The sequence below is a fragment of the Mastacembelus armatus genome, chromosome 7 (genome assembly GCF_900324485.2).
Source record: "Mastacembelus armatus chromosome 7, fMasArm1.2, whole genome shotgun sequence".
NCBI classification, from domain to species: domain Eukaryota; kingdom Metazoa; phylum Chordata; class Actinopteri; order Synbranchiformes; family Mastacembelidae; genus Mastacembelus; species Mastacembelus armatus.
The window spans coordinates 20,917,073-20,943,894 of NC_046639.1; the positions used below are offsets into that span (position 1 = coordinate 20,917,073).

A 26,822-nucleotide genomic window follows, 5' to 3' on the forward strand; every position below is an offset into this window, starting at 1 on the left:
ATAAATGAAATTCATGGGTTTCCTGTGATGTTGGAACATTACAAATAAATAAAAGCTGAAGTTTACATGCACAGCTATTTTTTTCTTCAAATAAACATAAATAATGAATCGATGGGAATTGATACTGTCATGTTTTCTGAGAATGTCTGAGGCAGAAGCTAGTGTGAGATCACTGTTTCCTGCTAAGATAGAAGACTTGGTTTCAAAAACACAACCTAGAGGTTTGTGGCTTCGTTTCTGCTAAACTAGCTCCTCTCACAAGCCGGTGGTTAAGCCAGTTATAATTAATCTCTGATCGCTCCGCTGATAAATGCAAAATACATGGTCAAAACTCCTCTGCATGAGTCAAACATGTTGCATGAGATCAAACACTGAGAATGTTCTGCCGTAATATTCAACTGTTCAGTGAGTTGCACATATTTCATAACTATTAGAATTAAAATAATTATTCTCCTTTGAGTTATGGGCATTTTAACAAGACAGCAACTAATGTCAAAAACCTTGAAGTTTTATTTATACATTTGATCTGTGTTTTGTATCTGATGGAACCTGACAGGTATAAAAAGGGGGCACAACTGACATGTAAGTCATGCAACTATATATTTTCCACAAATACATTTTCCATTTTTAATACACAGTGCTTATTTTCTATATGATCCATACATGTTTACATAGAGTTAAATTTGCTAACATTGAGCTATACTGTACTTAATCCTAACGTCACGCTTTCAAAGTTTAATGAAATAAAATTAAAAATTAAAAAACTCACGTAATAATAGTAGTCAAGCATATATGCATAAGCATATATTTAATATCACCGCTGGTATTGACACATGAAGCATACATTTAAAAAAAGTTTTTTTTCTTCTACACGTTATTGGATGTCTACACATTATTTTATATTTGTTTGGTACATTTTCTAACCTTTAAATAATTTAGTGGATACTTACTGCAGTTCAAAATTGAAAACTGAATTAGGATCAAATAAAATTTAATAATCAAATCAAATATTTTAACAGTTCATAATACATGTTAATGTAACTATATTCCAATATAAGGGCATTTGTCAACACCCTCTCCTATAAAGACATATTTTGTGTTATTACAATTGTGTCATTTGTTATCCACTTATGGATGTCCACAGGGGAAGTTTTAGTTGTTGACACACGCATTAATCCACGAATAACCACATTATAGATAGCTGTAAAATATAGTACCTATGTGATTAATGTAGAGCTAGACATTATATTGAGGCTATAGGGGCACAGGGTTGTAGTGCATGATAAACCATTTCTTTACTGTTTAAATATTGCTTATAAATACTAAATGGGGATAGTCTAAAGTCGGCAACACTTTTTAATCCACCACATTTATTTACGTTGAAACTGTATGATGTGATGTGATAAGATGTGATAAATTGTTTTAGAACTAACGGCAACAACAACTCTCCTTCACACCCAGTTTGAATTATTTTACATTTGACACTTCGCGTACACTATGCTAATAATACCTAAGTATGTTTACTTACTAGGCAATATTTCAAAGCATGACTTTTATTGGGGAAAATTTAAAGTGGATCGCTACTATTTTTGAAGCGAATTATCTGATATATATACTCCACCAGTGAGAATTGTGTGCCTGAGAATAAAAAATAAATAAATAAATAAATAAAACAATAATAATTCAATAAGTATAAATGTTGCTCACAGTTTCTGCTGACTACCCCCTGGGTTCCCCTGGGATGAGAGGATATACTCCATCTTCCCACACTCTTTCAAATGTTTTAGACATATGCTTTCCAGCAAAAAAATGGGATTTTACTGGTGTTCAGTGCACCCAGTAGCAGCTGATTGGGGGATGGCTGGTATTTAGCATAAATCCCTTTTACTACCAACTATATAAGAAGTAACTTAAGACCATTTTGTCTAATTTGTGTTTTGCATGTTGGAGCAAAGCATGGTTACTTTTTAGTTACTGGTATGTTACAGCTCTGGAAATGCTGAAGCCACAAAGCCACAGCCCCGTGCAGCTCTGTCATATTGTCAGTTTGCACCTGTAACCACAGTCCACATCCAGGCAGAATTCACATGTGAAATCTGTCGCCGGGCACATGAAGCTGCCAATGTTTGCAAAAGTTTGTTTCATGGCTGGAACACTTATTTAAATTAGACTATAAGTACAGTACCAATACAACAATGTAAAATCACTCCAAGAAAAGTATGCAGTTTAAGCACTAAGTAAATATTATCAGGGAGATATATTTACAGTGTCAAAATAAAAGAAACTTCTGCTGCAAAAACTCCAAACCTTGCAACCAAAAACAACAAACAGCTTTTGTTTTTTGTTTTTTTGTTTTTTTTTTGTTGAAATTGCTGGCTCCTTGGATAATTGACAATCTTAAAAATACTACTTCTCGAGTAATTGGCTTCTCATAGCCGGGGAACATTATTTTGGTTTCTAATAGTCTATTTTGTTGAATTATAGAATCAGGATTAATGATTTCTATAGACAGATTTATTTGGAGAGGATGAAAACCATGCAGCCTGCCTCCTTGTTTTACGAAGTGGATCTGAGGTTTGAGTCAGGATGATAGTTTCCATTATGATATGGAAAGCCAGCAGATACAGGGTAAATCTTGGTACACGTATGGATGGATAATTAAATTGTCTCTTTCAAAATTCAAAATAACATTTAGAAAATGTTGTGTAAATATGCACCTTTTTTTACAATTGTGTCTAAGCTGAATATCAGTGGTGAGTTACACCTTATACTACAAGGCTTATATTTATATAGTAATTAAAATGCATTTAACATTTTAGACTTTATCAGCTCTGTGGTGAGGAAGGCAGACATTTTGTATCACTATCAGAATGTTTTATAGTTTCTAGATGGTTTTTTGATAATAAGCAGGAGGTATAATATTTCCTTTCTGAGAATATTAATAGCTTGACATTTCTCTAGTGTGCATTGACATTTAGCTGCTTTTATGATGTGAAGACTTTTGTGTTTTAGGGCATAATTCTCTGTTAAGTTGTCAGATGTCAGGATTGTTGGAAAAGAGTTGATACTTAAAATAATTATGGCAGATGCTCTGAAAAGTTTCCTACCAACAATACTGGCATGTATTTAAACAACTATATATGTTGTGTGCTATGTGCAATATTAATCATTAGATCTTAATTTAATTTTTTTTTAAAGTTTTTTTTAAAAAGTTCAATTAAATCCAATTTGTATAATATTGGATTTTGGTGTAAATATTCTAAAAAACAATTATATAGGATATTTAAACAAGAGGTTAAAATTACATTGTTGGGAATTGTAGGAAACTGCTTTTGCCATTAAAAATAAAAAATATATATATTAAAAAATATATTTTAAATTAATTATTAATGATTTAAAAACGTTTTATGAATAGAATAGTTTAAAACAATTATATCACATATATTTATTTATTTATCACATATTACCGTGAGTAAAACATGTTTTGATTAAACATGATTATGACAAAAAAAAAAAAAAAAAAAAAAAAGGTTTGGCCACAGATCCATTGCAGCCTGATTGTTGAAACAGAAGAAACAGTTTTGCAAACCCAAATTGTGCATCAGATTTATCTTCACAATTTAAACTGTCAGTTTAACAATCTCATGAAATCTCAAGTGTGAGGTCTGGGATATCATTTTTGCAGCATTGGTTCTGTGTCGAAAAATGTCACATTAGTTTTCATAGTGAATTTCAGTATTTATACAGGTATAGCCTTTTCATTATAGCCATTTATAGCCTTTGGCCAATGATCTATTCATGAATATGTTTACAGTATATATTGTATATCACATATTTTAAATACTGTTTTGCATTGATTTTTCCATATAAATAAGCTTGTGTTGTTTTTCTTTTTCCATTCTAAGTCAATATTTGAGTCTAACGACTTGCCACATGCGTGTAACGGCTCATATCCAGTTTTGGCGGGCCCAACCTCAGCAATATAAAGCTGAGCAGCTCATTCTTCTGCCTCACTCTCTAGTCATGAGCTGTGGTGATGATGTGGCTCCTTCTTTTCATCTGCATCGCTCACACTGAGCTGGTGGTACACGCACAAGGCAAGTTACAACTATTATCTTCACATTTACCTCTATTTGTGACATATTACAACTGAACAGTGGTTTGACTGATTTAACAGATTTTGAGATAAAAGATCCTTAAATTAAAAAGGATATATATTTATATAACGTTTATGAAATTATATTTAGTAAGGATAGCTATTTTTAGAGGGCAAACACATGCAGGCACTGCAGGAAATGTCAGGCAGAATCTAAAAAAAATATTTCCTGAAGTTAAAAGCTCAGACGAATAGATAAAGTGTTCTCTGAACAGTGCAGTAGTGAAATGTTATTTTTATTTGTACTTGTAAACAAAAATGTGATTAGATTCTAGCAGGTTAGTCATAAAGAAAAACATTTTAGCAATTTGCTCAGAACATTTTAAAATATAAAAAAATCCTGCGCAAGACATGTACATGTCAGGGTAGAAAGTATTAATAACAACAACAATAATAATATTAATAATAATATAACTGATACAAAATGAGTAATAATTTATAAAGAATCATAATGTGCAGCATGGAAATATTACTGTTAAAAATGTATATCTATCTATCTATCTATCTATCTATCTATCTATACACTATACACATATATATATATATATATATATATATATATATACACACACACTATTCTTCATATATAGTAATTTGCATTATATCTGAAGAGCAAGTATTGTTATATAATTTCATAGTTTTGGACAACATAATCTGTAATAATCTGTAACACTTACAGACATGTTTAATGAACCAAATAAAGAGTCACAACAAAAAAAAGTCATCATGGTCTATGAAGGATCCGACTGCTACACAAAACATCATGACATGTAATATCAGAACAAAGAAATACAAAAAATATTGAAATATTTTGGTGAAACTGGGTATTAATATTGATATTGGTTACATGTTTGACTTGTTTTACAACACTTTTTTTTTTTTTTTACTTTCTGGAAATAAGTTTGTAAATAGTTTGGTATATGGGAATAATAATACTAAATTAATATTTGCAGTAGTTGGATAATAGTCTCTAGGAAATTCCTACTTTTTCCATTTGCACCAAATGACATATATTAAAATGCAGAATAGCAAAAATGCAAGTGTTTCGAAAAGAAACGTGGAATGAATCATTTCTTTACATTGGAAGAGAACTTACATAAAGATTTTGAACTTACGTCAATAACAGAAACACATACAAGACGAATCCTTTCGAAAAGACATATTTCATGAAAAGCCTTCAGAACAGCAGAGCTTTTTTTTTTTTTTTTCAAATTTGACTCATGGGTAAAAGTAAATGTGGCATCGATTTCAAAATGCACAAAATAAAATAACTGAATGTAGGCTGCAAATAACCTCCTCTATTTACACACTTTTTTGCCATGTAACCAGGTAAGACGAGACTGATTCTAGCAGGTGAAAACAACCCATGTGAAGGCCACATTAAACTTTACCGTGAAAACAAATGGGGCTATGTTGGTGATAAAGGCTGGAAAAGAAGCACTGAAGAAGTGGTGTGCAGGACCACTCACTGTGGGGATCCATTAAAGGACTCAACAGAAGATGTATACATCCCCGTTAACAGCCCGATCTGGCTCAATGAAGTGAACTGCAGTGGAAACGAGCCTCACCTGGAAAAGTGTCTCTTCCCTGGGTGGAACATCAGCGTTTACCGGAAGGACACTGTGAAAAAGATCAAATGTTCGGGTGAGGATTGACTTTTAGTTCTTCACAATATTATTATTATATATACACACACATATACACAATTGCATGACAATAATGGTAATAATTATGATGATGATATGCTTTTGCTCTTCAGATAATGTGAAAATAAGTTTGGATAGATCTCAATGTGCAGGAGTTGTCCAGTACTCCAAAGATGGGGGAACACATTCAGGTTACTTTTGTGACAAAAACTGGGGTAAGATTCAACATCATGTCTGCAGGACGCTTCAACAGGTTTCAGCAGTGCATGAATCAGAAGGGAAAAGGTCTTCCTGTAAATGCTCTCGCATCATTTATTGTATTAATACTGATGCTTTAACACATTGCAGCAGGTCGAAGTCGAGGACCAGTAGTTTACGTTGCATAATGTTCAATTAAGTAGTTCCCAACCCAGGGTCCCTCCAAGGGCTCGCAAGATTAATCTTGGTGTTGAGAGACAATTACTTGGAGAGAAAAGAAGAAGAAATGAAGTTCTGCTTTAAAAATTAGTTTTGTCTTTAATAATAAAATGTTAGACCTGAGAAATTTAGAGGTGAAATCACTCCTTGGTGTGTCACCAGGCCCCAACAAGGTAGTTCAAAACTGTTTGGAACCACTGGTCTAATCTAATTAAATTAATCAATAATTTGTAGTCTTTGATAAAATGGTTTAATGTAAATTCTACATCTGAAATCCACTTGTTTCAAATTTCAATTTTTCAATTTGAAAAAAGTAGTACAGTACAAGTACAGAAATGGAATGGGAGATTATAAAGTGGACATTTTTTTTTGTATTTTTTAGTTATATTCAGACAGAAACATAAGTATAAACAAATATAAAATGAGATATCACAAAAACAAATCTACTGATTTTTCTCATCGGGTTCACAGGACAGAAAAACACCAAATGTCTTTTTTCTTTGCTGAGTATTTATACTCATTTTTCATCAGGTGCCCACAACCTTCAATCAGATTCCAGACTTCCAGGGTTTATAGTAATGAATTTAAACTCATTTATATATATATGACTTCAGTAGTGTTATGCTGTTGTTGACTAAAGTGTGTATGATTCTTCTCACGTAAAGGACTAGAAGAAGCAAATCTTGTGTGTAACAGCCTTCAGTGCGGTCAAGCCAAGAAGATCGGTGTGAAACAATGGGAGAACTTGGAAGAATTTCAGACCTCAAATAAGACAATCATAAAGTGCTTAGACATTATAAACACTGTAAATAACCTGTGGCAGTGTGTTACTCAAGAGTCATCTACATGCCAATATCCTGCTACTGTCATATGTGAAGGTAACACACTCAAACACATTCGGTAACTTTGGCTTTTAAGCAACATATTAATGAATAATGAATATGGTTAATTTAAACAGGTCATAAGAAACTGCAACTCAAAGGAAACGTATCAAATGTGTGTTCTGGACGGTTGGAGACAGACAAAAATGGCTTATGGACCGAAGTTAATGATACAGAAGCCACACCTGACCAGTGGTGCCAGCAAATGGACTGCGGTACCAGTATCAGTCACAGGCAGGACAGCAACGGCACACAGCTCACATGCACAGGTATTTTGGCTGGTTTACATTTAACTACACTGAAAGCAATAGTCACTTTTCTATCTTGAGCCACTTGAACAATCTAAATCATGACATTTCTACTTCTACATTTCTGTTCTCTGCAGACAATGTTAATGTGGTTCTGATGGATAATGACAAACTCAGCCAGTGCTATGGGGCAGTTCATATTAAACTGAATGACTCCTATTACCCCGTGTGTGGCTCTCAGTGGAACCATAAAGAAGCTGAAACAGTTTGCAAGGAGCTAAACTGTGGGAATGTGAGTTTTCAGTGCAGGCTGTCTGATTAAAAATGTTTGATTTTATATGAGAATAAGTGACTTCTGGCCACAAGTGACAGTTTAAGACTCATAGCTCTTTAAATGAAGGAATAGTTTGACATTTTGAAAAATAAATGTATTCACATTCTCCACTTTAATATGAAGCCAGGCGAGGGACAGCTTAGCTTTGGCTTAGAATAAGGAGTGGAAACAGGGAGGATACACTAACCTGGATCTGTCTAAAGGATAAAAACATCTCCCCATCACTTCTAAAGCTATCATTATTTATTGTTATTGCTAATTTGTCTGCAACTTATTGTGTTAATCCAAAATTTCTGTCTGGCACTAATGATTGACATCATTTCCAAAATATTCTAAATGCTTTCTTCAAGGTTATTAGTTTTCAAGGACAGAAGGACATAAGATCACAACATCGGGGCATCATGGACCTTGTGACCTGCGAAGGCAACGAGTCTTCACTGTGGCACTGTCGAGCCAAGCGTGACAAAAAACTTTTCCCATGTTCATCCAATGCTTACGTAACCTGTGCAGGTGAGCTATGGCAGCGATCTTATAGTAACAATAACAATTTCAGGTGTTTAAAAAGAATAACAGTAATTTGACATTATGGTGGAAGTTAACATGTGGCAGCTGTGTGGCATCATGTTATCATTTGTAGTGTTTGTACAATTGAATTTAATTTCTGGACAGATGGATGCTGATGCTGTTGCTGTAGAGTCAATATTTTCCATGTGTCCCATGTTTGACAGTTGTCTTGTCCTGCTACAGACAGTATACAGGTAAGATTGATGGACAGTCCTGGAAAATGTGCCGGGAGAGTGGAGATCAAGCATGAGGGCAAATGGAAACAAGTCGATGTAAAAGGATGGGCAGACACTAATGCAGACATTGTCTGCGAACAACTGAACTGTGGGAAGCAAAGAAAAAACTCAAATGAAAGGTTCAGTCAGGGGTCACATCCGCAGGAATTTCTCTCAAAACACTTAAACTGCGATCCAAACGTCGTAGACATATCTGAGTGTTTCAAAGACAGCTCCATCCCCACCAACACAGTGAGGGAGACAGTGGGAATAACCTGTGAGGGTGAGTATTTTTGTTTTTTATTTTTGTCTTTGGACCTCTGTGAATAGTTGTCGTGCTGAACAGGATACAGTTACAGGTTAAACAACCAAAACAGTGAGGTAGGAGGTTCTATGCTCTAAGCTGCAGAGTAAGGCGATGATGCTTTACCTCCGACACCTTTTAAATTACAGATTATCTGATTATTACGAAAATATGCTTAGCAGTGCTGCTTTAAAGTGGGCCTACCAAATACCCTTATATTATACTTATTTTTACTTTACTAAGTGTCATTTCAGCAGAGTCATCATTCGCTTTTATATTTAGTTATTAAATTTAATTTTTTATATGTAGTTACACACTGTGTAGTTCATGTGAAACTACACAGTATCAACAAAATATCTCCACCTTTGAAAATTCCACCACAAAGAAGACTAAAAAAGGCTCTGGTTTTTGAAAACCTCAGTAGGGTTTTATGCAGGCACATAAACCAAGAACAACAAACTTCAAACAAAACACCACTGCTCTCAAACGAAAGCTTGAGCAGACCATTAAAGAGTTAGGGAGAAAACATATTAGAAATTAGTTAAAAGAAATTAGACATATAGACATCTTTGGATTTTGGGCATGGCTCCTAGAAAAGAATTATGACCCAGGGTTTGAAATACAATAAAATGTACATGTCACTATTTTCAGGAAAGTTTTAAAACAAAAGAATTACTTCCTCTGCTTTCTAATCCTATTCAGCAGGAAGTGGTTGGCTTCAGCCAATGCCAACATGCATTGTGAAGAAATGAGATCAAAATCCTAATTCTTACTGAAAATCTGTTTTTCTGTTTTTTCCATGTCAGCGCACAAGGTGGTATTTCTGACTGGAAATGATTCCTGTTCTGGCATGGTGGGGATAGAGCATGGCACTCAATCCTACTGGCTCTCCGGGTCTAATGAGACATGGAACAAAGAGTCAGCAAACGTAGTGTGTCAGCAGCTGCACTGTGGGAAGCTTGTCTCCTTTACCTTTGAATCTGCAGATAAAGGGCAAAACGCTGTTTGGGATCAATCTTACAACTGCTCATCCAACGATAAATCTCTCTTTGATTGTGAAACTACGACAGCATCATCTTACCACAATAGCAGTATTGCCACGGTGAAATGCTCAGGTAATGTGAGGTGAAAGTGCCCGATTGAGATAATAAAATCAAACTTCTATTCCACTACATTCATACATTTGTTTTAGACTAATCTAATCTAATCTAATCTAATCTAAGCTGAGTTGTGAAATAATCTGCTGAGGCAGGTCTACTAACAACTTCCCCATGTCTTTTGCTATTTGCTTTTTTGGTTGTCACAACAGGAAAAATCCAAGTAAACCTGACCAGTGAGTGCTGGGGGAATGTCAACATTTGTGTAGATGGGATGTGTGGAGGTGTGTGTGCAGACACCTGGACAGACATGCAGAGTTTGATGATATGTAAGAACCTCGGTTGCGGGAACACAACCCTAGCTGCCATCAGCCAGACACAGGAAAACAAGGTGATCATCAAGAGTTTGCACACTACAAAGGACAGCACCAACCTGACACAGAGCAACATCGTTAAATATGCCAAAAATGACAACACCTGTAACCAAAACGCAGCCTATGTTGTTTGCCCAGGTAATGAATTGTTTTTAAAATATTCATAAATTCTTACCATCTTAAACTGACTTTTTCCATATTTTATTTGATTTTGTACTACACTGCAAAGAAATGATGCTTTCAGCTTTTGCTGGTCCAGATTCCTGAGAAACTGAGAGAGAAGTTAAGACATAAACCATAAAAAAAAAAAAAAAATCACTAATCAGCTTTCTGATAAATTGGCAAGACAATGATACATAATTTTACAAATGAATTAGATTTTGACAAAACTAAATGAAAGCTTTCATATACCTTTTTTTCTGTTGAACGCACACAGCTATACAATGAATTTAAAGTCAGTGATCATGAAACTGACTTTCTAAAACATATTTTATTTTTGCACAAAACTGATCCTGACATAAATAACTTGAGGTTTCAACTCTGGACATTTCATTGCAGGTAGTGTCAAGGTCAGATTTAGTAGGTCCAGAGACAAATGTTCTGGAAATGTGGAAGTGTCCTATCAAGGGAAGTGGCTCCCAGTGTGCAAGAGCGCGCTCGGAGATGTGGGAACACAAAACACCATCTGTGAGGAGCTGAAATGTGGCCGGGCTGCCGACACCACTGACTACTTCGGACCTCAGCCCACAGAGAGCCATGTCATTTCACAAATAAAGTGCACTGCGAAGGACAAAAAGTCAATAAAAGCATGTTCTATCACACCTGAAACCAACCGTTGTGAGCTTGGTGGCCTTCAATGCTCCAGTAGGTGTAACAATGTTATCTTAAATATGTCACTGTATTTTGTCACTACTACATCTAATTCAAGTATGGTGTTTAAAAATCAAAGAATTACACAAATGCAATTGGAAAGACAGGTTGTAATTTGGCAGAGAAATCGGATGTTGGAAAAGTTGGATTTCAATGTTAGATTAGTAGATGGGCAGTTTTTTTGTGTTCAACCATATCATGAGACACGAGAACTGTAGCTGATTGACTATAGCTTCAAATTTAATGTAAATAAATTGAAGTATGATTGTTTTTCATATCTACATCTTAGCAAGAAAACAATTAAGCATATTTGCCAAAATTCTGAACTATCCTTATAACAGAAACACATGTACTGTTTCTGCTGTTGTTTTTTTAGAGTGGAAAAAGATAAAGGTCAGCGGGATCTGTAGTGGACCTGTGTTTGTTCTCTCAGCGGGAAAAATGAGTCCGGTTTCCATTGAGGGCTGGACAGACACTGAAGGGACGAGGCTCTGCAAAGATCTGAAATGTGGCGAGTACAAATCAAAAAAACCTCACAGAACATCAGTGACAGCTTCTTTCTGGAACAGAATGTTCAACTGTGCAAATAAGAGTCCAAGAAACATCTGGGACTGTGAAAACCAAACCTCACCCACACTGACGGAGCAGCTCTATATTGAATGTAAAGGTAAGATGATCAAAAAAAAACTATAAGCTATTTCATTTTTACAGATAGGTTTAGGCTGATTGACTGACCATTAAAGGAAGTTAGATGTGAAGATACTGAATATGAAGCCAGCAGCCTTGCTTAGCAGGAACACACAGGAGACACTGGCAGCAGTGGAAAATAGTTAGCTTGGCTCTGTCAAAGGTGAAAAGCAACGCTAAAGCTCAGAAATTAACACTTAGTTGTTCATTAATGTGTAAAAAAAATCCAGCTGGACTGTTTCTTGGCCAAGAAATAGTGTCATTACATTTTGTTTTATTTTTGGAAAGAGCCTCTGTCTATCTGCCTCCAGTGTTTGTGCTAAGTTAATGCCAGTTATCCTATTTAGTTTGTGGTATTTATCATGTGTAGTCTGACTGTTGGGAAAACTGCTGGTAAAACTATAAATTTTAAATGGCAGGTTGTTGCAGCTCTCAGGCTTTCTCACAAAAAGCCAGCTGCTATATGTCTAATAATACAGAACTAGTAAATAAGCTCTTAACTTATAGATTCAATTAAAGGTTGATAAATTCTCCCTGAAACAACATATTACAGCACCACTTAATGTAATGCACGTAATAAGTCAGTGACATTTTATTACCTGCTGTTTGTTGTAAACTCACAGTCAATATAAGCTTTAATGCAACTCTGCAGTACTTGATATACGTTTCATATTTAATCACTGGGGTCAGAGATAAAGAAAATCTGATTCATTTGAAGTTTACCACTCCTTTAATTTTGATCGTATTCCATATCTTGCCTTCCTAGATGAGCCCAAGGTAAAACTGTCAGGGAACTGTGGTGGAGAAGTGAGTATAAATAACGTTGAAGTGTGCAACACTAACTGGAAATACTCGGACTTGATTTGCCAAGAACAAAACTGTAGCAACGCGATCGGTGTCAATCACTTGACTACCCCCAATCAAGATAAAAAGTACTACCATGTCAGCTGTGAGGACTACCATTATAATCTTGGACAGTGCAAGACAGTCCTGGGAAAGTGTTCAGGAAATCTGGTGTCTGCTTACTGCGTTGGTAAGTGTGCACACATGTGCTTTCTGTACCATCACAGATGTAGAGTATCTGTCCAACCCTCCTGCCTGAACAAATGTTTTTATTTTAAATGAAAACTGTCAAAATGAGTCAAATCCAGTTTGTAATGTAAGACCACATCTGACTACACATTACACAAGTTGCTCCTACACGTGTAGGAGATATAGGGGCCTTTTACATGTCTGTTCCCAGGGGTCCAGTTTGTCATGATTTGCTAATGAACGTCTTATATTGTGTTTAAGTTTAAAACTTTTAAAAAAAACTTTAATTTTTATGTCCTGGATTTGCTTTGGGAGCATTACACATACTGTCATTTATTCTCCATAATGGTAATCTATTCCTGAGCAGATTTTTTTATTTTTTTTCAGCCAATGTCATGTTCAACACCACAAAGAAATGTGGAGGTCAACTTTTAGTCAATTATCGAAATAAATGGGAATCCGTGTGTCCCCTGAAACTTTCCTCAGCATTTAAGGAAAAGCTGTGTCTTCAGCTTAATTGTGGTAGTTACAATGACACCATAGCAATATCAAACATCAAGGATAAGGTAAAAATATTCATCTCACATCAATTTTTTGTTTGTTTTTGGCGAGTTATCACTCAGTAGTCTCATAGGTCTTGTTATTAATGAGGAATTTAAGTTTCAATATATCTTTACGATTGATTCATCTCCCAGTTTTAGCTGATCTCTCTCATGTTTTGTGTGGATCCATGAAAAGACATCACTCTTAAGTCTTAATTTCATTCAAGGTCAAGTTGGATACATCAGTGGAATGCAGCGATGATATCATGGACCTAAGGCACTGTGTCCGCCAAAAGACATGTAATGACCAACCAGCTGAGATCTACTGTAATGGTAACTGTTCACAGCAGGCTGGTTCCTAAAATGATTACTGTTAATGTTGTTTTGCACAGGAATCAGCTTTTTGTATTCTGTATATTTAAACATGTGTAACACACCTCAATTTGTGAGTAAATCCAGACTCAATGGACATGTGGCTGTTTAATCTCAGGGTACGTGAGGGATATTCCTATAGACCCAAACAAACCCCCGATCCCCATAGTGCCTATCATCCTGGGTTTGATCATCATTTTGGTTGTGCTGATGGTGATAATTATATTTGTACGAAGCTACATTTCTAGGAGAGCCAAGAATGCCTTCAAATTTCAGTGTGAGTATATTCTTCTATCAGACCTTTCTTTACAATGATTGACAGCTGGTTGTTAAAACAAAGAAACACACCCGTCTAATAGACTGAAAACAAAATCAATGCATCTAAATATGGACCTGATCATCATCAGTGTGATCAAATGTACTGAAGTCATTTTGCCACAAGAGGCCAGTCTTTCTGCATGCTTACTGAGTTCTGACTACTGTATACTGCAGTGCATAATTATTTAAAATAGCATTATTACTGATGCTTTTTTCAGGCAACACTAAGATTTATATTTGATTCCAGTACATTGGATTACAGTACATTTAACTGCAATCACAAATGTTTAAAAAGACCAGACCTAATTAGATTTGTAGCATAGGAATTCCTATGTTGTGTTTATTTTTGTCTCCTCTGCTATATTAGTATAAAGCAGCTGTTTGTCATGCTTGAGTAAATGTCTTGCTCACTATTTTTTTGTAATGTAGCATCATCGATGTTGAAAAAAGATGTGGAGTTTGAAAGTGGCAACTATGATGATATCAACATCAAAGTAAATGAAATGGAAGACTTCAGTCATGGCAGTGAGTCAGAAAACATGTTAATTGTTTGTTGTTTGTTTAATTTGTAATTTCAAACAATGTATTATTAAAATAATTATTTTTACTTTTAACTTTTATTTCCCAAGGAACAGTATATATGTATTACATCCAGAGAAACATTTATCCTAATCACGTGTTATTACTACTATGGGAGTAGTAATATAAAAAGTAGAAAAAAAACAATATTTACCACAATTTTTAATTGCATTATATTAATTGTATCACTATATAATAATATTTGAGTATCATGTCATATATTATATGACAGCATCCACAAAATATTTGCACATCTCAGTTATCAAATAAATCGTAATGTAGATATTGCATGTATATTTTAAATGTCATCTCTAACATTTTGTAATCTGTAATTTATTTATTTAATTCAAACTGTTTTTTATTTGTTTCCCTACCTCAGTCTGTGGCTATGCTGCTGTATCCTGTCAGTTTGCCCTCTGGAATAGTTCATAGAAAAGCTTTATGTTGGTATTTAAAGGTGATTTCAAAGCAAAAATAAGACTTAGAATTAAATGAAAATGTTGAATAAGTGAGTTTATTTTAATGTTATGTGATTTTATAACACAGGACACTGTGTAGTGTAGCAGTATTTGTGAAAGTGTTTTCTTGTGTTTATTCATGCAGGGTTCAGATCAGAGTCTGAAATGATGGCGGAGAACGATTCACAGAGCAACACCTCTTTTCCTTATGATGACATTGATAAAGCGACTGAGGCTCAACCCCTGACCTCTTTGGCTGCCACTGCTACACACATCCATGATGATGATGATGATCACAGCAATGGAAAGTTTTGCATCTTTTTCACATTGAAATATCAACAATCTTACAACATTCTTAGACATCCCCTAAACTGACAAAGTCAATGTTTTTGATCTTAACAGATGGGGTGGCCTACGAGGTGGAAGAGCCAGAAAGCTACGATGATATTGCCAACCCTGAAATCACACAGATTAAAGCTGAAGTCCACAACAGTCCCAAAACCACACGTGAAAATGATGCAGTCGCACCTGCTGACATGGTGCGAAGGGAGGAGGACTACCTGGTGCCAGGGCAAGATGGGTGAGCCATAACTGGGTTTTAAAAAATTACATCTACTCTGGCGAAGTAGATCACCCTCATACCCAGCTATCTTTAACATTTGCTGCAGTGATTAAAATACATTTTCAAATAATGCAAAAAAAAAACCCAAAATCCAAATGCACTGCAGTAGAAACATATATCTGAATTATCTATGATCTAAAATAATGATAATTTGAAAATGATAAATAGGGTTTCAGATGTCCTGTATTACCACTCATCTGTGTGCCTTCAATAAGCTTTATCTCGTGTTTCTTAATGTAAAATTTTGTTATTGATAAGAATATAAGTCTTGAAAGTCTTTTTCTTTCACTTATCTCTCTAATTTTGTTCATTTTATGCTTCCAGTTTTCGTTGGTTTTAAGTGTGCATTAGTGTAAACTGACTAACTGATAAGAACAATTCAAAACTTTTTTATTCTCTTATGTAAATTTTGTTAATTTTATGTTTTTAGGTAAATATGCTCTGAATTTTATGACGTTTTATTTCACACATATAATCTCTTTTCTGTAAAATTGTATTTTATTTTATCTACTTACAGTCCGTAAAAAGACATATAGTATTGTGTATATACAAGATATAGCGTGGTTAACATTTGTTTCATTAAGCACACAAACAGAAAATAATGCAGGCGTATCAAACTGGCAAGTAAAGTATTAAAATTTATAAAACTGGTAAAAAAAAACGAAACAAACTCACTCTTTATATGATATTTCTGTGCTATATTATGTGCATTCAGGTATTTTTGATTATTGCAAATGTGTTTCCTGCTACTTCATGTTACGCTTCTTAAACTCATCAGCTTCTGCTGCCCTGAAGTAGCCATCTGTTTAGCTTCTGTGCAGTATGTTAATGAATGTTGTCTGCAGAAACATTAAATTCTTTACTGAGACTTAGAGTTTCCTCTGTGTTTAGAGTTTAACTTCTTCATCTCTACAGATGCCACTGAGACTGCCAGGTTTTGGACATGGCTCAGATGTTGAGTATCAAACTGTATGTTATATATATCATTTATAGTTTGATACACAGCACAATAAGCCATTTCCTCATGTCATCGTTTATATAGTGAACAACCGAATGTAGTTCACTATCTTTAACGATGCAATATCATTTTACATCATTTTTATTTTCACTATTATTTCTTTGAATTCATTCATTGATTAATAATCCTTTTCATTTTGCCCTGCAGCTGCACACAAAACCAAGCCAAAAAAAATCCCAAATTATAACATATAACAATTCTACCTAAAACATGTTAGATGCAGACTTGTCTCCATGAACTTTATCATTCACTATACTCACTCAAAACATCCAACGCTCACCAATGCTCAACATATGACAGCAGCTGTTCACTGAAAATGTTAACATGATTAAGTCCATCCGTAAGGAAGTGACAGACATGCTGGTGCTGCTTTTAAGACACTGACAGATTCTCTAGTGTCTCACGTATTTAGTCAGGAGTTAGCCACCAAGATCACAGAAGCGGTGATACACCCAAAGGGACTAATTTGTGAGCAGCACTCGTTGTATGATATGTAAACATAACCCCCAGCTTCCCTGTTAGAGGCCTTACAGACTGGGATCATGAGCTAGGATTAGGTCTACTGTGTGGCTGAAGCTGAAATAGATACAGCTGAGAGGTTTTCATTCTTTCTCAGGTGCCACAGCAGGCCCCACAGGGGACTCAAGCAGCTTAAGCGTTATGTTGTTTACTTGAATTTGTATGATTGGAATAAGAAATACTCTCAGTTGACAACAGAAATGAGCTCTGTTGAGAACATGGCAGCTGGCAGCAAACTCTAGTTAGTGATCTGTAAGTGCCCTGAGGTGCCCTCGTCAAAGCGGACTCTGACTCTCCTCCACCTGGAATTAAAGGATCATTCTTAGCCAATTAATTGCACATATATTATTTTTCAAGGGATACTACTGATTTTATCACACTAGGCTTCCTAGCACACTTCTAATTCTGCAGATGTTGTTCACTTACTGTCCTACCACCACAATAGAGCCCTGGGTTTTGCCTCACAGGCTGCAAACTGTAGAGACTGCTCTGATATGTAGGTGTTGTCGAAGTCATACAGCCTGAAAGACTGAGCTAAAGACGCTACCTAGGACCAAAAAGAGTACTGCACCTTTCCTGCTTACTTTTAGTTAAAAATTAAATGCAAATGCAAATAAAAATTAAACTGCATGTGTATTTTTAGTACACGTTTATATCTTCCTACAAAACCGCTAAAATACAATGAAGTATTAGGAAAGCAAGTATGATTTAAGTAGTTATAATATGAAGATCTTTGTTGCTGATCTTTAGTTTCAGCATGTGCTCCATGTATAACAGTGATAAATCATGCTAAGATTTCTCACGACCTCCAGACACACAACTCTGTGATGAAAAACCATGTTCTCATTGTATGTGGAAACCTCCCAGTTCATCTAAAGGCAATCTAGACGGAGTCAGACCAGAAGGATGAGGAGTCCTGCAACACATGGTGTGGCATCCAAAGAGCTCTGATGTCAACAAGTGAGAGGACATCAAGGAAGCCTCAGTCCACAGAGCACTGTGGCAGGTGCTGCAAGATGCTGAAACAATCTACCTGCCAAGTACTTTCAAAACTGTACCTAGGTGCTGTTGTCAAGGCAAAGAACAGTCACACCTAATAGTGACTTGAATCTGTTTTAAAATAAATACAGCTACTCTACAGTCCTGTCCTGGTGACTGCAAAAGTAGTGCAAGGAGCCGAAGGAAGCGAAAAGGCCATAATCGGATCAACAGCCCTGTACAGAAGAACATGTGCATCTATCTATCATAGTACATGATCATTTACAAATGTAATACTCAAGTGCTCTAGTATCAGAAACATGACAGGCATGTAGATAAGCTAAAGGGGAAAGTACATGACCACAGTGTCTTTCATAACAGCACAAAATGATCTTTATTTGGCAGCGGAAGGAAATCTCGTGATGATAAGACTAATGATTCTACTGTGTATTTCCTTTCCTGGAAACTGCACTTATCTGTTTACCATTAAGACTTTGCACAGCTAGATTTAACAGAGAAGCTTCATGTCTCATACAGCTTATACTTTTAACTACTTTTGTGTTTATGTAAGCCAAGAATCTAGTCTACAAGATTAACCTATTGCTTTTCATGCCTTGTTACACAGAACAGGCATGAAGAACATGATTGTAATTGTTTTATTACTGGGTCTATTAAGTATGTGAACGCCAGCAAGGATAGTTGGTGAGTCAAATGACAACATGCACAATGCAGTTGGATTTACCTCAGTTGCATTAGTGAATTCAGCCACAGGGGCCAGCTGAAAGATGACCCTGGTGAGTGTAATGTCCTAAAAAAGCTGTAAATCACAGCAGGTGTAAGGAGATTCAGGCCCTGTGCCAAATTTGGAGGCTGGAGACTGAAACGCTGCATCCTGAAAGCACCCATGGCATCATGTACACCCCGGCACAAACAGCACATCCATCAGTAATGAACCAGCTGCAGCAGACTGCCAAGAGATTACTCAACGTACAAAGGCTGAAGAAGGTCAGCGAAGTAGGTGAGAGGGATCAAGACAGGAGAGATTTGACTTATGTTATGGCTCTGACTTCAAAGAGGGTAACACAGTATCTGTCCAAGGGACTGGCTGAAACACTGAAGGTGGGAATACAAATAACAAAACACACAAACAACACAAATATCACAATGCAATGATTTACTCCTCAGAAACTCTTAAATGGGAAATCTTGGATTAAAATAATGTTGATCAAAACTAATATACATGGATCCTGGGAAATGCAGAAAGCTCCATGTGATAACACCACAGCATGAACTATAATACCTTTACTTATGTAGCCCTTTTCAAAATAAGTGACAAAGTGCTTTATGTTAGAATATGAGAAAGAAATTCTAATATCCTGAACAGAAAAGGCCATATCACTTTTACTTTGTTGTTTTGCTCTAGAATTGGCCATGAACATCATTGCAGAGGATCTCAGGTTGCACTCTGGCTGGTAGGGGGGGTCAGGAGATCACGGAAAGGTCATAATGTGCAACAGCAGCCTGCTGCAGTCCAGAAGGTGTCAGGCAATAAACAAGCTTGTGATGCCTGGTGTTAGCAGACTGGACTGATATTTAGAAACACCTGCTGAATAGTAACTAAATAATTTTTATAACTGCTGTTTATAAAAGCCTGTAGTTATTTCACTGCACAATGATGTACTCATGCTGTTGTACTGTTCAGTACTCCTGTGTTTAGTCAAATGCTTTGTTGAATAGTACTGACATTAACTACATCACCAGTAGAAGAATTTCATGTTTTACTATGAAAATATCAACATACGTAGCTTTAAAATTACACAATGCAAAATGTGACAGACATTTGAATGGACATTTCACACTAATGTACTGAGCTGAGCAGGAACTGAAAATAAAGTTCAGCTGCAGAGACTGAACCACAACTTTATACTGAAGAACAACTATAAAGCACAAACCAGCCACAAATTAAAAACCACATTTTTAAAAAATGTATTAGATAAAGTTTAGTACCACTTTATGGGTCATGTCTTCAGTCACATCAGAATACACTGTGGGGTCTCTGTGTTTGTTGTGTCCTTTTTTAAGGCATTTTCCATTTATTGTGAAGCTAACGGAATATAGACAAGACAGAAAACAAGGAGAGACAAGTGTGACATGCATCAGATGCGGACAGCTAAATTCACGTCAGGGATGTCGTGTTTGTGTGGTGGAAGTCCTAAAAACTTGGCTCCAAGGCTGTCTATTAAATGACATCATATGTTTCATCACTGCAAATCACATGCATGACAATGAGGCAGTTTAAGGCCAATAAGATTTACTTTTAGATGCTGTTAATGCATAAAGAAGCTATAAATTATACAAAGTATAGATGCAGTCTGCAAAACATTAAGTATTAGGCTGTTCCTGCACCTCTCTATCCCCTGGATTATTCCTGGAGGATTTGGATTTTTCGTCTTCAGTGGTCTGCTGCTGCTCATTCACATGTGCCTTCTTAAGCCAGTCCTTCTCTACATACGCTCTCACCTCCCCCACGCCACACCTCTTCTCTGCATCCACAGCTAGGAGCTTAGCAAACATCTCCATGACTTCTGGAGTGAACCTCTTCCACAGAGGAGGAATATCCTCCTCACTGCTATGTTTCACCTTCGCTCTGTACCAGTCAGCAAACTCTTGGTAGAAGTCATCTGAGTCCATGCAGCGTTCCCAGGGGAAGTAGCCTGTGAGGATGCAGAAGATAACCACCCCGAAGGCCCAGGTGTCCAGACTAGGCTCTACGCTAAGCGGAGGAGCAGTCGCTTCTTTCTGGCCATCCAGCAGGACCATGGTACAAAGCTCTGGGGCCATATAGGGCAGGGTACCTGTGATGAATCGAATCAGGGTGCCTCTCTTCTGGGCCAGACCAAAGTCTGCTAGTTTGACCTGGCTGCAATGACTGTCCAGCAAGAGGATATTTTCAGGCTTGACATCCCGGTGGACCAGGCCGTGGCTATGGATGAACTCCAAAGCACTGGCGATCTGTAGGGCACAACGTTTTACAGAAGATTCTGGGATACCCACCTGGAACAATTAAAGATAGAGAGTGGAGCTTTTTGTGCCAGAAAAAACCGTGAGGACATGTAGTACTCATCTCACAGCACAGAATGTGTACACAGAACTTTCCGAATGCATCCTCAGAGTCTTTGGGCTTTTGTTCTGTGATTTAACCCAATCATCATTTTGAGTTTTGAGGCTGTGAAATGTGATACTTTATACATTTATATGTTTTATACCATTGGTAGTTTGTGCAGTTTGGTAGTTCAGTCTGTGGTTTACAGAAATTGTTCCAACTCTATTGGGATGTGGTCTCACTGAATCCTGTCCATGACCTCTGGATTCATGAATTTCGTGTGGGACAAATGTAGGCACACAAGCACACCTGGGACCACCTGCAGTAGTCTCAGTTTGTGAGGTCTGTATGTTGGAATTTAGACAGTTTTGTATTTCTGTGACTGCCTTTGTTAGTGCTTTAGCGGCAGCCATGTCGATTTATCGGTCAGTTGTTGGCTATAAGATGGACTGATGTAACATTTTCTATGGCAGTTGTTCAGTGAAATAGCTTGTCATCCACTACAAGGACTGTGCCAAGCAGCATGGCAATCAGTGAGTAATCACATACATTTAGTGAAGTATTATGTTGGGTTTCAGTTCTGAGATGCATGTTTCTTTACTAGAATATTTAAATTTTTATGTACAGTATACTTTTACCACATTAATATGCAACAGTTCAGGACTATTACTGTATCCTTCCACTGTTGTGTACGGCTAATGAGGTCCAAATAGCGCCATGTTTGTTGTTTCGCTTCAGAGAAGCTGGACATCATTTATGGAAATAATGGATTTAAAGATGCAATGTGTAAAACGTGAAAGATTTAGCAGAATCTAGTGGTGAGATTGCTGGATGCAACCTTCTGAACACACTCGTGGAAACATAGTGGTGAAACAAGGCTGCCCCCATGAAAGAAGATCAGCTTATTATGTTGGTTTAAAAGGCTCATTCTAAGATTAAGAAACATGATGTAAACCCCCAGCCATAACAGGTAAAATAAATTAATGTTGAGCAGCTGGTGTGACAGAGTGTCAGAATTATGGATTATACATGGTGCCAAGGTCACATACAGGTTATTCTGTCCCTAAATAGAATCTCACAGACTCTCTGCGTGGGTGTAACCTTGGTCTCTTAGTTTTGTTTTGCCAACATTTCACTCACCTTTGGCTGGATGACAGCAAACAGGTCCCTCCCAATGACAAGCTCCTGTGCAAAGCAGTAGTGCTCAGTGGACTGGAAGGCAATGCCAAAGAGGCCCACGATGCAGGGGTGACAGGACAGGTGTAAAGAGATGCAGTACTCTCGCAGAAAGCCCTGCAGCTTAGTCGAGGCTTTGGGCATCACTTTCAAGGCCATGGGAGTCCCTGCAGGCCATCCACATGTTACTTTGGATATTATTATAATTGTTAATGCACATCATCTTTGCCCTAAAGAAAAGAAGAACTAAAAATGTCTATGACCACTTAGGTAACACTTTACTTATAGTATAGTAATTATCACTCTACTGGTTTCAAATTCAAAGCCTCCACACCTTGAGCCAGCCAGTTCATGCTGTGAATACTGCTCTCTCTTCTGTGTGCACCAACTCCACCACTGCTTTGGCTCGACTATCTGCCTCTATGGGCTGCTAGTTACCCATTCAGTCGGAAGAATGGAGTTACCAGTGTTATTTTATATCTTTCAAGTAGTACTTTCCCCATCTCTCTTCTGGATTCTGTTACCCCCTCATTTTCTTAATTTCAGCACCTCTATGCTAAATTTCCAGTAACTGCTTTGATATAAAATAATAGATCCGACATAGCAAAATGTCTTAAAGGGGATAAATTAACAAATATTTTTGCTAACTACTTAAAAAATGGCCAAAATATGTGATTATCTAACATTTTTTCGCATTTATTTTTTACATTTTATCAAAGATAACCTGCTTTTAATGCCATATCAATAAAACATCACAGCCATACATTTTCACAAGGAAAAAAACATGCTTCAAATGAGCAAATGTAAAACATTTAACCAGCAAATTACTTTAACTGATGAAAGAAAATTAATCAAAAAATATCAATCCATCTCATTTTTCTTTATTGTAAGAGTAGAACTCAAAGTGCAGACAGACCCCTGAAGCGATGTGTCACCAGCAGCACTTTGCCGTATTTCCCTCGCCCGATCTCCTTGATGATGTTGAAGTGTTCCTGGATCTCCAGGTGACTGAGGCTCTGAGCTGTCAGCTCCATCAGTTCGTCGATCAGGCTGCCATCAGCAAGGCCCAGCTCGATCATTTCTACCCACACACAGGCAGGACACAACAAATGTTTTTACAAACTTTAAAGGCATAAACACAAGAGTTATTTACCTATAGCATAAGGCGCATAGTTGGTGCACTGGAATATATGTTACCAGAAAAAACATGATTTATGTATCAGATGTGTTTTATAGAAAGTACTGTCTCTCCAACTTTCCAAACCTGATGGTCACATTTTCATTTATACTATAAGTGCAGCCCTATGGATGTCGTCCAGCTGAGCCTGTGTGAAAATGTGTGTTTCACATTTTAAAAAACACACACGTCTCTTTTTTTATGACGGGGTCCACTTTTTACTCCACCTTACAGTCTCGCCATTCACAACAGCTGTAAACACGCCTGATTTTGGATGTGATTATATAATGCACCCTCAAAACTAGCTCTGTTTGAGCATAACCCAAAGAATCATTATATATTAAAAAATAAACAGGTCATTATTAACAGATCTAATTCCACGTAAAAAACTATAGAATGCATATGAAAGATAAGCAACTTGATTTAATATTTCCTGGTTTGCTTTCTTGCATATTATCCCGTCTCCTGTCTGTATCACTGTTACCATCTAATAAAAAATGAATAGATATGAAAAAAAGTATAGTCAACTGTAGAATATATAAGCACATGCTGACGAATTCTCATTGTCTTCATTTTACTATGCCTGCAGGCAGTTAACTACAAACAATGAGTCTATTTCTTCACTGCAAATGCTGCAGCTATGAGTCCAACAGTCTTTCCACAGGGCATCAGGATAATTAACTCTGTGCTCTGATCCTATGGGAGATCCTCAGCCACACATTGTCCCCTACTATTTTAATTTACTTTTAGTTTTTCTACAGCATATACACGACATTACATAGTTCTCAATTTTGTATTCAGCATAAATTTTTAACATTTATTCTTCTTTTCAAATGAGCATTAATTATCAAGTCACATCATGTTGCACTAGACATGTTTTTACATGCCAAATAAAACCATGTATCATTAAATTATATTGAAGAAAAAATAATGTGTATAAACTGCAGAAAGATAAAAACATGACTGAATATGTTTAAGTATAAAGTATTAAGTATTATACATAACTGATAAAAATTACACCAAAATATTTTGTTATTCTAATATTAAGAGAGAATATTGAGAGTGTGTTAACAACAGAAGCAGCAGTACTGGACATTTCTTCACATTAAACATAATTAGATGCTGATCACTTTCAGGTCTCACCTCTTTTCTTGTCTGTTCCCAAAAAAGCCACTGAACTCTGAAAACAGAGAGCCACACACAGAGAAAAGTGACTCACACACTTGCACCACTACACTAGGGCTAATAAAATCAGTACGCTGTAAAAGTGCAGGCTCAGTGTCTGCTCTGTGCGTCCTCCGACTCTTTTGCTGCTGCTGTTACATAGATCAACGTGCTGAGTGGACCTTAGAGCTCGTCACTGCCCAGCACATAGCTGTGTGCCCAACTGCTGCTTTGAGGACAGAGCCCAGTTTGACAGCTGATTACCAATGGCTCTGTAGAGGGCACACACACACATGCACACGCACGCACGTACGCACGCACGCACACACGCACACACACACACACACACACACACACCCACACACACACACACACACACACACACAGACCTACATTCAGTACAGCATAATAAACTACATGCATGAATTTGAACTACAAGTATATGTAAGGCAGATGTTGCCCTATGACTCACATACTCTTTCATATGGCAATTTATATATAGCCTAACTTATATAGTGGTATTTGAGAGGTCCTTGAATCTGTCCCTGGTAATGTTCATATGCACAGACACACACACACACACACACACACACACACACACACACACACACACACACACACACACACACACACATAATGTGCAGAGCTACAATAGATTTATCCCCAGGAATCTCACTACTTTTTATGCAGTTGTAAACAGTCTTGAATGAAATTGTCACACCAGTCATGAAGTGACAGACTCTAAATATCCCTTGTCAGTCATGCAGATGAGAGGCAAACTTTATAAAGACTTCTATAAGGACTTCATTCCCTTTAACCTTTGCTGTATTACTCATAAGCGCTAATTAGCATATAGTAGCATGCTAAGCTAAGCAGGTAAACATTCTAACATCAGTGTGTTAGCAAGGTTTCTTCAAAGTCTGCTGATATAATGTTCAGATGCTGCTGAGCCCAATCTCTGCTCACATTCATAATGCACACTGTTTCCATAAAAGGCGACTTGGCAAATGTAACTTATTCTCTAACATTTTGCAGGATTTGATAAATGTTAGGATAAGACTCGGGTCTAAATGTATGCTGGTAAGAACATGCCACTTCACTATGGGAGGCCCAGGGGAAGTCTTACTGTCATGACCCTGAACTAGAAGCCATGAATGCACTCAAGCTCTGTAACTCATACAAACAAATCCCTCAAGAGTTGCCTGCAACTTGGGCAGGACTAATGGGGTGTCTGCACCTGTGGGCAAGTAATTGAGTGTGAGAGTGTGTTTGTGTATGTTTGGGTTGACCTGTCGTTCATTTTCTGTGCACTCACTCAACGCTTGTGACCCCTAGTAGTTTTTTGTGGTTGCAACATACGTCCACACAAGTAGGACTAATAACACCAGTAAAGATATTGGGTTTCCACCCTCTGTTTTCATATGCATTTTCAAATCATGCATAATATCTGAGTAAAAATTATCTCAAAATATCATAAAAACTTTGAAAGGCTGATTTTTGGAAACAAGCAAAACAAAAGGACATGGGCAAAAAAGCAAAAGCAAAAGCTTTAACAAATTAATCATAATGTACAAAGTGCACCTGAAGAGGTGAAAACCAGTCTGTGTGGAACGCTAATGCGATAAATAAATCAATGCATTAAACAAACAATGGCACATTTACATATATTACTGATTCGCTGTGGCGACCCCTTAAGGGCGCAGCCATAAGGAAAACAAGAGGACTGTTTGAGTCTGTTTGTCCTCCATCCATCCATCCATCTTCTGTACCGCTAATCCTGCAACATCTGGGGCTGGAGCCAATCCCAACTGACATTGTGTGAGAGGTGGGGTTCACCCTGCACAGATCACCAGTCTATCACAGGGTTGACACAGAGAGACAGAGAACAGTCACATTCACACCTACAGGCAATTTAGAGAGACCAATTAACCTAACCCCAAACTGCAGGTCTACCCAGAGAAAAACCACATA

General features: G+C 36.9%; 2 protein-coding genes across 2 annotated transcripts; one reads left to right on the forward strand and one right to left on the reverse strand.

Moving 5' to 3' along the window:
• The first annotated feature begins 344 nt into the window (after positions 1-344).
• LOC113146109 (scavenger receptor cysteine-rich type 1 protein M130) lies at positions 345-16,578 on the forward strand. The gene is made up of 21 exons (XM_026333395.1): positions 345-405; positions 557-582; positions 3,906-4,097; positions 5,486-5,800; positions 5,916-6,017; positions 6,885-7,097; positions 7,178-7,369; positions 7,486-7,640; positions 8,033-8,192; positions 8,430-8,744; positions 9,572-9,880; positions 10,075-10,374; positions 10,795-11,100; positions 11,483-11,773; positions 12,560-12,826; positions 13,213-13,391; positions 13,595-13,700; positions 13,858-14,016; positions 14,487-14,582; positions 15,240-15,398; positions 15,497-16,578. The coding sequence occupies exons 3-21, from the start codon at positions 4,037-4,039 to the stop codon at positions 15,676-15,678; spliced, it is 3,867 nt and encodes a 1,288-aa protein (XP_026189180.1). The 5' UTR covers positions 345-405; positions 557-582; positions 3,906-4,036; the 3' UTR covers positions 15,679-16,578.
• Positions 16,579-18,978: 2,400 nt separating this feature from the next.
• LOC113145049 (serine/threonine-protein kinase SBK1) lies at positions 18,979-25,086 on the reverse strand. Its single transcript, XM_026331377.2, has 4 exons — positions 24,831-25,086; positions 23,427-23,591; positions 22,475-22,677; positions 18,979-21,285 (listed from the first exon to the last, which is right to left on the reverse strand). The coding sequence occupies exons 2-4, from the start codon at positions 23,587-23,589 to the stop codon at positions 20,614-20,616; spliced, it is 1,038 nt and encodes a 345-aa protein (XP_026187162.1). The 5' UTR covers positions 23,590-23,591; positions 24,831-25,086; the 3' UTR covers positions 18,979-20,613.
• Between the last annotated feature and the right edge of the window lie 1,736 nt (positions 25,087-26,822).